At 46.5% G+C, this 12,767-nt stretch overlaps 1 protein-coding gene across 1 annotated transcript in view; it reads right to left on the bottom strand.

Annotated features, from left to right (window-relative positions):
• THRAP3 (thyroid hormone receptor associated protein 3) overlaps nt 1–12,147 on the bottom strand; it is a 14,495-nt gene extending 2,348 nt beyond the window's left edge. The window contains exons 1-7 of the mRNA XM_009874241.1: nt 12,053–12,147; nt 8,595–8,756; nt 5,510–6,415; nt 3,391–4,131; nt 2,317–2,489; nt 1,863–1,974; nt 1,544–1,628 (exon numbers count right to left, since the gene is read on the bottom strand). Of these exons, the coding sequence (XP_009872543.1) occupies nt 1,544–1,628; nt 1,863–1,974; nt 2,317–2,489; nt 3,391–4,131; nt 5,510–6,415; nt 8,595–8,731 (2,154 nt within the window). The 5' untranslated portion in view covers nt 8,732–8,756; nt 12,053–12,147. The remainder of the gene's footprint in view (nt 1–1,543; nt 1,629–1,862; nt 1,975–2,316; nt 2,490–3,390; nt 4,132–5,509; nt 6,416–8,594; nt 8,757–12,052) is intronic.
• Between the last annotated feature and the right edge of the window lie 620 nt (nt 12,148–12,767).

Here is a 12,767-nt window from a genome sequence, read left to right as displayed (position 1 = left end):
GGGTTTCTGCACACAGTCCCAGCAGGATCAAGACCCTGGTGTTGGGCTCAGCAAAACCCAACCAGCTGTGTGAAAACACCCACTCAGCTAGCTTTTGTCTTCCTTTTTATCCCCTACACCATTAATTTAAAAAAATCTGGTAATGCTTGCTCTGACTTCTATTTAAATTGCAACTTAAATAAAGGACTCAGGCAGTTTCTTCTGACAGCGAGAAGCTGCGTTACCTCAGCAGACTTTAAGGGCAGTGGCACTTGGACACGACTCTCTGACAGCGGTCGTGGTTCTGCCAAGCACTGACCCGCTGCGCGCGGGCTCTGTGAGCCACCACGGCCGTGCTGGGCGACGGCGACTTGGCTGACACAACGCTAACCTTGGCAACTGCATGACTGGATACCCGACACACATCATATTAATCGTCTCGAATGAAATACAAAAGGATTAGTAATTCTCTAGCTATTAAATTTTTTACTTACATGAGTTTCTAACCACTTTTTTGTTTAAATAAATATGTCAAATAACGCAGGAGCGAGAGCAGCCGTTTTGGTTTGGTATTTTGCTCTTCTACTTTCCCCAGGCAAAGAGCTTTAATTTCTACTCTGAGAATAAAAGTGCTCCCAACACGGTGGATGACAGAAAAGTGACCAAATCAGCAGCAGCTCCCTTATGTGGCACAGCAAACACCTAGCGGGGTTTGGGAGGGCACGTCTGTTTCACGGAAGGCTGGCGAGCCGTTTGGAAACCACGTTTATAACACACTCTGCCAAGCTGACGCTCAGAGTTCAGGCCCATCAAATCCATCTCACCATCGTCCATGTCAAGCCACAAGTGTGTTTGGAAAAAATCGGAAACAAATATGAAACAAGTAAGGTGTCAGCAGGACTGTTCAGAAATCTCTTCAACGTAAATATGTACGAAGGTGAACAAACAAAGGTTACAATCCCCAACATGTCACGTTAAGCCGTTTTTACGATTGCTTTACAGGAGCGCGATGGCTCAGCATCCATCCACTCCGACCAGCCAGCACACCGAATCCCCACCGCTCCGGCTCAATGTTACAGTAACGGCAATCAACAGAAACGGCACAGCCCGTTGTTAGAACAAACTTCATCATCTGCTTAACAGTGCACTTGGTTTAGCTAAGTATTTAGTTTTACTTTCCTCTTTTTGACATGCATGTCTTTTTGAAAACATGGTTGGAAATATCGCATGTAGACAATTGATTTAATAATACTTACAAGCAGAAAAATATCACAAAAAGTCTCTTCTCTCATCATGGGCACTTGTTCCAAAAATCCTCTCTTTTTTCTCAAGCTCACCTCAATTGACTTTGGGGTCATTTACCATAGTCTAACCACTTCACAAAGGTTGTTGATACATTTTTAATAAAAATTAACCCTTTGTAGTTCATTTTTAGAATTATGCCCATCCTTAAAAGAAAAACACAAACTTAAGTAGAGAGTAATTTAAACAAAAACAACACTGTTAAGTTCATGCCCAATGCACTCATTTTGTTGAATTAAACTCATCAGAGTTAACAGTTCACCTTGAAGCCAGCGTCTCTGGAACTTTTCGATTCCTCTTGAGAGAATCCATGTTTTCTAAAAGTACTTGGAGATATATCTATCCTCCTGAAAGGAAACAAAGCACACAGATATAATCCTGCTCCTAAGGAGGAGTCAACATTTCTACATCAAATGTCAGTTCAAGCAGAGCAGCATTTCCAAAGGTATTCCCCAGATCTTTCCACTTTTTTTTGCCAAAGCTTGTAATATACTTGAATTATTCCAGAATTATCCCACAGTTTAAGAGAAGGAAAATCGAAATGGCCCTGAACCACGACAACAGCGTCTACTGGCACCAACCTGTGGATTTCAGGGCTCTTTTTGTTTTTAGCTGCATCCTGTTCCATTCCTTTCTTTAGATATTTGGTAAAGCGTTCATTCAGTGTCATTCCCGAAGACCCAAAGTGATGCTCTGCAAGGGTTTGAGTAAACAGTGGCAAAATATTAAAATCATTTCTGCACAAAGCCAAAACGCATCAGTCCTACAGCTCAGTCAAATCCAGACGCAGGACACAGCAGCACGCTGGCCATGAGCTCTACCCATCGCTGCTGACAAGCTTCAGTTCTGATCTTGAGACTAAAGATTAATTTGAGCGGGTCACAAATCCACTAAAACACACCAGTTCTGAGTCACAGCCTCTCTGAACACTGCTCAGGTGAAAGCAAGAGAAGAACTCTTGGCATTAACGCGGGTGCGTGAAAGCATCGACTTGAGCAGGGACCTTCCGTGAGGACACAGGGCCCTGGGACCCACCTCTTACGTGATGGACTATCGTCACTATGTGTTGAGCAAACAGCTCCGAAGGGCTTCGCTGAGACTGAGCAGACTGAATATGATGGAAAATCGAACGGAATTCCTGCTCCTTTTTGTTGCTGTGCACAAGGTCACGACACAGCTTGCGTTCCTGAGCCAAGATGCCACTGGGACTGCAAAAAGAACAGACCATGTAAACAGAAGAACGGGGTAAAGGGAAGCACTTCCAGATGATTCGTGTTGGCACAACTTGACAGCTGGCTGCGTTTTGTTTGTGGTGCAAGGAGCACCGAAGAACCCTGAGCAGCACGAGCAGGACATTTATTTCAACACCTGTAACCCACACAGATCTAGATGGCTGGAAACATTCACTTGTTGTTCGGTTTTGGAGGGCTGTGCACGTATCAAACCCTGACAGCCCGTGAAACACCAGCGCGTTCTTACAGCCCCAGCTGGCTGCGATCTTCTGCCGCCGTCCCCGAATTCCAGATCCACCTCGAACATCCCACGGAGCGTATTAACACTTACTGGCCACTGCCGCACAAACGTATTTTCTGGAATAACTTTTTGCTGTCTTAACATTTCTTGAAGCAATGCTGAAGGGGCTCTCAGAGCTTCCTAGAGTGTCACTGATGCTACGTTGGGAATAAGAGCAGTTAAACACACTCCAGAATCAGAGCAGCACCGGAACTCCGTCGTACCACCGAGCTTCTGGCAGCACGAAGCCACCGAGTACGTAACTCTTTCCAGAGCCCGGGGTAGCGCAGAACCTGAGCAGAAGCATTTACGTTCTGATCCTACATCTGGTCACAGAAAAGATCAGGACAAGTTGTTTAACCTTCAGGCTATACTCTCACCATACGCCAACTGGTAACTCCTCTAACCTCCCACCGCAAAATAAGGGTCACACAAGCATTATAACGCCAGAAAAAACTTCACCCTATCTCCAAAGAATGGGTGTTGTGCTGGAGCATTATTTAGCCTTCCTCACACTAAGCACGCCTACGAGGACCTCGGGAAGAGAAAGAGGCAAAGCCAACTATTCAGACTTTTCAGAAAACAGCACATACTTACCGTGCAAGATCTTCATCAAAGGAATCCATTCGAATATTGACCTGGGCCTCGCGAGTAATTGAAAAGGAGGATTTGCCAGGAGCCAGCCCCTCTATCTTGGTGCCTGGTTTCTCCTTGACCTCAGAAGCTTTCCTTGGTGGAGGGGAAGAACTTTTTTCCTGGCTCGATTTGTAAGTGGTCACTCTAAAATTCTTCTCGGGAACAAACCCCCTGTGACCTGTTTCTGCTCTCTTGGATGCCGGTCTCTCTTCTTTTTTTGATCTTTCAGAATAGCCTTCCTCCTCCATTTCATCGGGTTTCCGTTGCTTCTCTTTCCCAGGTGGCAAGAACACCACACCTTCCCATTTTCCTGGCCTATCCTCTTCCTGACTTTTACTCGAAGTTGCTATGACTTTAGACATGAATTTGGGCTCATCGTCAAATTCTGAATCTTTCCGGCCCTTCGCCTTGTCTTTCTTTTCCTGCTCATCTGTTTCCTCTTTGCCGTAATGACTTTCCTTGTGAAACTCCGGGACCTTTAGCTTGTCAAAATCATCCCGGAACTTGTAGCGCTTGGGTGACTGGCTGCCACGATATCCCTTCTCGGAGTCGGCTTTGGATGCATAGGAATCAGACTTTGCCTTTCCGTCTGCTGATCCCAGCTCAGAGAAATTCCCTTTTTCTTTAGCTTTCTCTTTATCGACATTTGTTACTTTCTGCTCTTTGTCTTTCCCATTCTCAGTCTTCTGCTCTTCCAGATACCTGTTCACAAAACAGACGTCACAGAAGATCTCTTATTAAAAATCGAAGGGGTTAGCTCACTTCAGTTGAAAGCAGTCAGATTTTAGAGAACACCAAGCTAGGCACGTACAGAAAGCTGTCTCTAGGCCCTAAAACAGTTAAAATGTCAAGCAGGTTACTCAGCCTGGACTTAGACTTTTAGTTCTCAACAAATTCAGCAAATGTAGAAGGAAATGGATATGCAGAACTGATGAAACGAGGCTCAAGAACAAACAGCTTACCCACAGATTCACTTCAAGGAAAAGAGTAACATCTTACCCACTCGGTTTATTTACTTACAAACCTGGTTCAGAAGAATAACACATCAAAACTTTCAAACTGGGCTGTTCTGCTTTAAACAACACACTGGAAATAAAAGCCTCAAAAGCTACTTCAAATTTTGGATGCAAGTTTCATAGGTAAGCTAAATATTTCATGACAGACTGTAAATACAAATAAAAGCAAAAAGGTTAACAGAGGAGAACATTTCTTTCACTGAGAGAAGACAAAACAATTTGAGCGAGAACAACAATTTAGCGAGTTTAAGGCATCAGAACTGTTTTAAAGCATTCGTTACGCAAACCCTAGCTCTGAGAAAACAGCAGCAAAGCCCAAGGACATCGGTTCAGTGCTTTGGAAAGCCCAAACAGGAGTGGTAGCGCTTTTCCTTATTTATTTATTGTTAAGTTTCAGACATCCTTGGTACAGAATCAGTGCAAAACAACTTTAAAACCAATAAAAATATTTAAAAGCACTCGTGTCTTTTAGAACACTGTGTCACCTCCAGGCAGGGATGTGCAGTGGACACGGCGAGCTGACGCCTTCTGCAGGGAAGGATGTCTGAGCTGTGCAGATGGTTCTGGGGCGCTTTAGCTTCTCGTACCACCCACGGGCACGGGCACTGCAACTACACCTCCTCAGGCTGCTTGCACCAGGACACGCAGCAAGGTTTAATTAAAGTTTGCTGGTTTACAGCGTCTAAGGCAATTTGAGAATGCAACGCTAAAAAAAGTCTTAACTTAATGACTTAGCGACACAAGCTCCCACCAGGCACTGCGAGGCTGCTACAAAACCTCCGTGGGCACATTTTCCAAGTGCTCAGGAGCTACGAATATTTTTGCAGGGAAGCCACACCACCTTCAGAACTATCCAGGTCAGAAAACTAACTCCAGCTCCTTAGAGCACAGGGCCACAACTGCATTTTGCTCTAGAATTCAGACACCCGCAGGCCCAAGTAGCTGGCAGCTCGCTAGCGCAGCATCCTGCCCGCCCTGGGACCCTTCGGTGCTCCTGGAGAGCGCCTACGCACGCAAACAGGCTCGTCAGCAACCACCGCGGCACGACGGAACGCGGCACTTGCCTTTTGGAGAAGGCTCCTCCTCCGGGAGCCGCGGATTCCTCCTTTTGAGATGTCCCGTACATCGACCCGACGGGCGTTGGGCTTTTGCACACAGGGCTCTTCCTTGTCGGGCTCAAACTCGCCGAGCCGTGGTCGAAGGGGCTCTGATGAGAGCCTGCCTGGAAGGAGGTGCCGCCGCTTTGCAAAGCAGAGCTCATCTGCGACGGGTTGGACAGCGGAGGGCTCGATTTTTGCAGCGGGCTTGGCCGAGGAGAACGCCGCCGCACCACAACCGACTGGAGGGGGCTTTTTAGGGCAGGACTGCGCTCCCTCGGGCTCAGCTCCGAGACCGAAGCTCTTGACGCTGAACTTGCACCGTAGGTGCCCATCTCTTGCCACGGTTTCGAACCCTCAGACGCTTTGGTGTCTTGAGCCACCGCTCCTGAAAAGGGCTGCTCCTTAGACTCATCTCCTTGGTTATCTCCTGCAGCCTGAGAAGCCCGGTTGTCCTTGGAAGATGACTTTTTCTCCTTTCCAGATTTACGCTTGGAAGACTCAACTCGGCTGTGATTTGAGGAAGACCGGGAAGAGGAAGACCTCCGTGACCGATCAGAAGATGACTTATCAGAATTTCTAGAGTGACTTCTAGACCTCGGTGAAGGAGACCTTCTCTTGGGTGAACGGGAGCGAGACCTCCCTCTTCGAGGGCTATACGCTTGGCGATAATTTTGCCAGTTTGACCTGTAATTCCCATATCCTCCTCGGTTATACTGGCCCCATGGATAAAACCCTCGATTTCGGCCACGAAAATAATACGGTCTCCTGTATCCTCGATTATGACCTCTGAAATCCCGGTTCTGATAGACTCTTGGGTGGTTCCTTTCTCTGTTATGAGATGGAGAATACGATCTTGAACGTGACCTAGAACTGATAAATCAAACAAAAAAATTACACAAATATTTTAAAGTTTATTCTTCTGTCACAATTTTGTATTTGAAGCCTTATAAATAAGAACCTGAAAAATTCATTTGCAAGGTTTTAAAGGTAAATTCTTCAGTTTACCCCCATCCAACTGAGGTCCTACACTTTGCGCTCAATAAACTGCCGTGGAAATAACTTTTATCTGCGATTCTGCCAAAGAAATATTTGACTTCAGGATCACTGCAGAGACCATGACGACTACACGTTGCTTTTCATTTTTCTAGATAAACATGGCTGCTACGCAGCTTCAGAAAAAGTGACATATCTGGAACTTCCAGCCCTCTTACAGCTCAAGGTCAAGGTTACACCTCCTTGTACGCCTCCTCCACAAAGAAGTGTTTCTTTATGCAGGTCACGCTACCATTATGGGAACGGATCCAAAAATCTTCCTCCCGAGCCCCAAATCCTCACGTGCTTTTGGAATTCTGATAAGCAACACAAAACCTTACTTGTCTGCCAGGCAAGTTAAATAAATCGCTACACCTCAACACGAGAAGGGCAGGAGTGCAGCAGCGTCCCACAGTTTTACGTTTCCAGAGGAACAGTTCTTGCCACAACTCGGAAGCCAGAGGAGAAGGACGCGCTCGCTCCCAAGCCCGGCACCGCGAGATGGCACTGCTCCTGCTCCGTGTCCCTCTGTTGCCCCACACCGGGCCAGGGCGCTCATAAGGAACAGAACTGAGTCCAAGAACTCAGATTTAAGCAGTAAAACATTAAGGGCTAATTGCTCCAACAGTCTCTTCCATTACGTTTTTGGAGCTGCAGTTGTGCAGCTGTTTCAAAGCCCCGCTGCAGCTCCGGATGAACTGCCAGCTTCCCGGGAAGCATTTCCCAGCTGTTGGAAAAACAGCCTGAGATTTCAGCAAAGTCGCATTAGTAAAACAGAGAAAGTGTCCAAACTAGTAAGTTTAAACAAAACAGATTTTTCCAAGCACAATTTTAAATAAATAATATTCGCTGAAACCATTTCCACAGTCCCTTTTTACACGGAGAGAGATCTGGCTCAAACCCCGCCGTGGTACTGCGGGAGACGCGCCCTGCTTCTGCAGACTGGCAGCCCCGGCTGCCTCGCGCCGCTCCCACCCTAACCCCAGCACACGGGAATCCAACGCTGCCATTCCAATTCCTACAAGATGAGCATGCGTGCCTGCACCCAGAGACAAACTTCAGTTCGGTTTTCATTTCTGCCACCTACCCAGCACGTTACAGCTTAGGAGGAAACTGCCCGCACGCCAGTCGCTGCTGGCAGACCCTGCTGCCTTTGTGAGCGGTCACCAGCCAGCGACCCGCTGGACACTGCTCCAAGATCTGTTCTATCGCTTTGGAGAGGCTTGCAGCACTCCAGAAGTTCACAGATTATTTAAAAGAAATCTTTTTAGGAAAATACAGTAAGTGTTATGCGAGAGAAACTGCTTCAGCTCTGAAGTGGCCACCGTTCTACGAGAGCTAAAAAACAAAACTAAAGTCAAAGAAAGCAGGAAATAGCAGGCAGGCTCCAACGTGGCAATACGACTTAGAATAAACCATGAACCTCCCGGGTGAAGAGCAAACCCCACTCTCACAGCGTACACTGAAGCACACAGGAACAAATTTCAATACCAAGGTACCACAAGACCTACCTCAGAGAACATCCCAACGCCACGCAAGGTGACCGGTCTGCACTAGCACCCTCCATGCTGATTTTTTTTTTTTAAAAAAAGAGTTATCTACAAAGCACAAGTAGATTCAGCAGCAGCAGCAGAGAAGTGATCAAGTTTGCCCAGGGAGCCTTTGTTTTCAACTGTCAAAGTTCCTTCGAAGCTAGGCAGATACCCCCAGCTGAGCACGTAACTCTCAGCATTCCAGCTCCTTCTGCAAAGAACTCAGTTTGACTCAAGTCTCCGCCTCTAGTTTCATTTTGTCATGTCCTTCCCCCTCTAACTGTACATTTATTAGAGCCTCTGCATTTTAAAAAACTCCTTAACTGTTAACAGTTGCATGTGTCTAATGATTTTTTGGAATATGTGTTATTAGTTCAAGATCAGTGAAAAAGCAGCTGAACATCATTATACTCAGGCCAAGCGGGAAGTCTTTGCCAGGAACAGCCACCGTTACAGCCTCTGGCCTCCGAGCCGCAAGCACTTACCTCAGCCTGCGTTTTCTGGACCGTGAGACAGAACGAGAACGGGAGCGAGATTTGGAGAAGGAACGTGAGCGTGATCTCGATCCAGACCTCGAACGAGAAGACCGGGATCCGGACTTGGATTTGTTGGTTTTAGACATCTCTGCAAGCACCTGTCAGTGGTACCTGAAGGAAACAGGGAAACAGAAGTATTTGAAAAATGATGTCACGTGGCAGATTTGAGAGAACAGGCAACTCCTGGCAGCCCGACAACCAGCAGGGCGACGCGGAGCTGGACAGCACTGGCACCTGTCTAATAACAGATGAAGGTGTTGGGCTCAGAACAGAAGGTTTGTTTCAGTCTAAGAGGGAAATCTGCAAAAAGAATATACGGCTTTCAGCCCGGAGCAATTACAAATAGGAGCTGTGGAGCTAAAGGCAGCAGGCTAAGGCAAAGCCCGGGAACAGGCAGAGGCCGTGCTGTGAGCTTAAGCAGGAACACCTCTAAAGAGACACACAGCTTCACTTCGGTCACACCACTACCAACACAGCCACCTGGCTTAAAGAACAAGGAAGAAATTAAAAAAGGCTTACTGCCGAAACCCCAAAAATTCCACCCCCAAACCCTTCTCTAAATTTTCGGAAGGAATCGTGAACAAACACGGTAATTCAAGACACACGACTGTAACCCTGTTTGCACAGATCTGCCTCGCTACCAACGCTCCCGTTCAATCCCGGGCGCAGGTGTCCCGCCTGCCAGCGCAGCGCTCGCAGCTGCTGTGATCAGTTACCAGCTGTAACATCCAGCCAGGAGTCCCGCTGCAGCCAAAATAATCGAGACGTCCTTCCAGACACTCAGAGACAGAAGAGACTACTCTGTCGCACTAAATGCCTTGAAATCGCCACCGTTACAAATCACCTGCACTATTTTCAGACATTTATCGAGGCACTGGTACTTCCCAGACAGGGAAAGGCGGCTTTTATTTTAAAAATCATGTTACGTGTTCCCATTCTTCCCTTTCACTAAACCATAGATCAATTGAACATAAATATTTTAATCTATTCCACGCTAGAAGGTATACAAGGGAAAAAAAAGAAAAAAAAAACCCCAATGTTTCCTGTTCCTATTAGGAAAAAATGAATCAAGGATGAAAACCAAAGAGCCCTACCAGTGAAGAAAGTTCATTTGTATCCATGGTCCTTTTTCAGGACAAGGACCATCCACAAGTATTTCCTTTTTATTTACTAAATACCTCTGCCGAAACAGCGACATTTCCGAGTCTGTTGGCCAAACCAATCCGAAGTTTAGCACAGTAAACCCAAACAGGGAAGAGAAGCAGAAGAAACAAATGGCAATAGGAACTACCAGAAGATACGGGAAGGTGATCTAAGCTGCCCCTCGGAATCAGAGAGGAATCCTGAGGAGCTTTGATACAATACACCCCAAAGAAGAACTACATTCTGTCAGGGACTACAAACACATCCCATGAACCGTGTAACGTCAGGATAGCTCTCTGCTAAACCACAACCCTGGTGGTCAAGAAGGAGCTACACTTCAGCATATTTCCCGTCTGAGAGTTATCGTTATTCACACTGAACTCCCAACTGCTTGAAATATTTAACTACTAGAACTAAACTGGCTTTCACCACAGCTCTCCTCTGTTGGGTCTCTCCTGAAATAAGTCATTTTTCAAGGAAAAGCACATGGTTAGAGCTGACTGACCAAGCAGAGTAAAAGTGGCAGTAACTCTCAGAAAGTCCTGAGAAGGCCCCAAAATCGATTTGAAAAGTATTCCTTGCTTTGAGCTGTTGAAGAGTCTCTGTGTTTCCCTTTGATCCACGGCACTTACAGGCCAAACACTGCTTTGGTATGTGTGCTGTGTGCCAAAAGCTCTCTGGCCTTAGAAGTTTTTTTATCTTTGTCAATATTTTTAAAGTTGATTCATTTCTAACATGTGAGGTAACTCTTACTAGAACAGAAACTGAGTTGCTACACTCTATCAGCACTCGAAAGGTTAAAACAAACCAAATACCGGAGCCATTTCAGCTCCCCTGGGTTGACACTGCAGTAAACTTACCGCTATACACTCAGTTGCTCTAAGAATTAATGACTGACTCAGACAAAATGTTTTCAGGTGGTCAGCAAAAACAATTGTTCTGAAAGCATCTATTCTTATACAACATGCTAAGGATTACTTTGATTTTCAAGAGTTTCCTTCCTGCTTGCAGCTCCACAGCTGCCTCCCCGTAACACGGTGCCACCTCTGCCTCGGAAGGGGACGGCTGATCCCTGCTGCTGCTCTGATCCCTGCCCCAGCCAGGGCTCAGCTCCCGGCACAGACCAGGGTGCCTGCCCACATCGGGAGGGCGTGCAGCTCCTGAAAACACGGCCAGGAATTTCCAGTTGTTCTTTGGTTTGTCTTTTCTGAGACCGAGATCTGTCCAGCAGACCCTCCCAAGCAGCGTGGTCTTGCATCCAAAAAATATCAGCACTCACCCATGGTGTGAAAGAGGTTACAAATGTTACGGTTTTTAATCCCGAATGATTCTGTGACTCAGTTCATACAAGTTCTGACAAATAAGGGGAGGGTTGAGAAGAAGAATCAACAGCCTGGAAGCCTGTCACACTAAAAACAAGTGTTTCTTACAACCTGGAGGCTATTTCAAGAAGCAAAGTTTGCCTTCTCCATTTCTAAATCCTGACAGCAACCCCTCATACTGCTCCAGGAGGTGAACACAATGGAAGAGCAAATGTTCCTACTAAGCCTCCACGATGGACTTTGCCTGGAAGACAAACTTTTGTCATGAAACTGTGTCAGGGAAGTTAATGTTTTACCTGTTTTAAGTCTCTGGACAGAACTCTGACAGCAGAGCTCAGCCCTGCTCCGCAGCAAGGGCAGGAAGGAGCCACCCGCTGCCGTGTGCTGCCAAGAGCTGCCACAGCTCCACAACTGCATCACTCGCAAGTTAAGGAGAACTTTTCCAGCCACTGACCGAAATCGCAGCAATGCTCCAGCAACAGAACAGACATTTGCAGGCAGAGGGCACTGGGATGAGGAATACGTGGCTTTAACACTTAGGTCAGTAGGACATTTAATGATCTGGCCAATTAAGTTACACAGGGAGGAGCAGTCCTTTTCTCCCAGAAGTCACCAGAGTGTAAATCCAAAAATTACTCAGCAAAGCATCAAAAAGAAGAAAAAAAAGTAAAATTAGGCACTACTTCTTCCAGAACATTCAAGATGATTTCACAAAGTTTTTCTATTTTACCCTTACATTTACCAGCTACTTGGAATTCCAAGGTGTGAGGCTGAGGCTTCTTCCTTCACAACGTGTATCGTCCTTTTTGCACAGCAACACTCAGCGGACACAGCTCAGCTTGCAGTGTGCCCAGGACAAAGAGACACCAGAAGGTATATGCCAAATCCCGAGACGGGCAGTTCTACCACTTTTGAAGATGTTATTCTCTACTGCGTGCCTACCTGCGCCAGCAGGTCACACCTTGCACCCTTCAGCACTCAGGTTTCACCGTCTCAGCTTTATCAATTATGAAATTGGGAAGCAAACCTGAAACGAGAAGAAAATGCATTGAGGCACCTTTGTCTGGCCCTGGCCGCAGCAAGCGCCGTCGTTGGCCCCCAGGAGCCGGGCTGGGCCCGGCCATCGCCCCACACCCAAACCCACCGTGTCTTCAGCATTTCAACAGGCCATAAACATGGCAAAAGTTCTTCACCCCCTCCACCACCAATTCTTTCGCACACTTTTATGAACAATGTAGTTTATAAAACACCGGTACAGCCGTACTGAAGCCATTTCTTTCGGCTCATTTGTGTGCTCTTACTGGATTCAGGACTAAGGTTTTTCCTGTATTGTTCAAGAGAATCTACAAGCCAAGAGAAACAATTCTCTTCCTGACAAGTTGGTCCACGAGTATTATCGCCATGTTCAGAGGGTGCCACCAGCCCACTGCGAGCTGTCCTGACAGGTCTACAATTACATTGCAGGATCCTTCCATGCACTGCTGGAGGGGTGTAAGTTTTGAAAAAAGAAATCACTGGTAAACAAAACCTCATAATCACCTCACGTTCTTAAACCTCTGAGGCAACAGCAAGAATGTCGCTTACACTGGGGTGAACCATAAAATGAACTTGTTCAAAGCTACTAATTTCTTCTGTTTAATTAACAGGAAAAAATGGT

This window comes from Apaloderma vittatum, unplaced genomic scaffold (assembly GCF_000703405.1).
Source record: "Apaloderma vittatum isolate BGI_N311 unplaced genomic scaffold, ASM70340v1 scaffold6658, whole genome shotgun sequence".
Taxonomy (NCBI): Eukaryota; Metazoa; Chordata; class Aves; order Trogoniformes; family Trogonidae; genus Apaloderma; species Apaloderma vittatum.
This window is presented reverse-complemented; position numbering and strand designations above follow the sequence as displayed.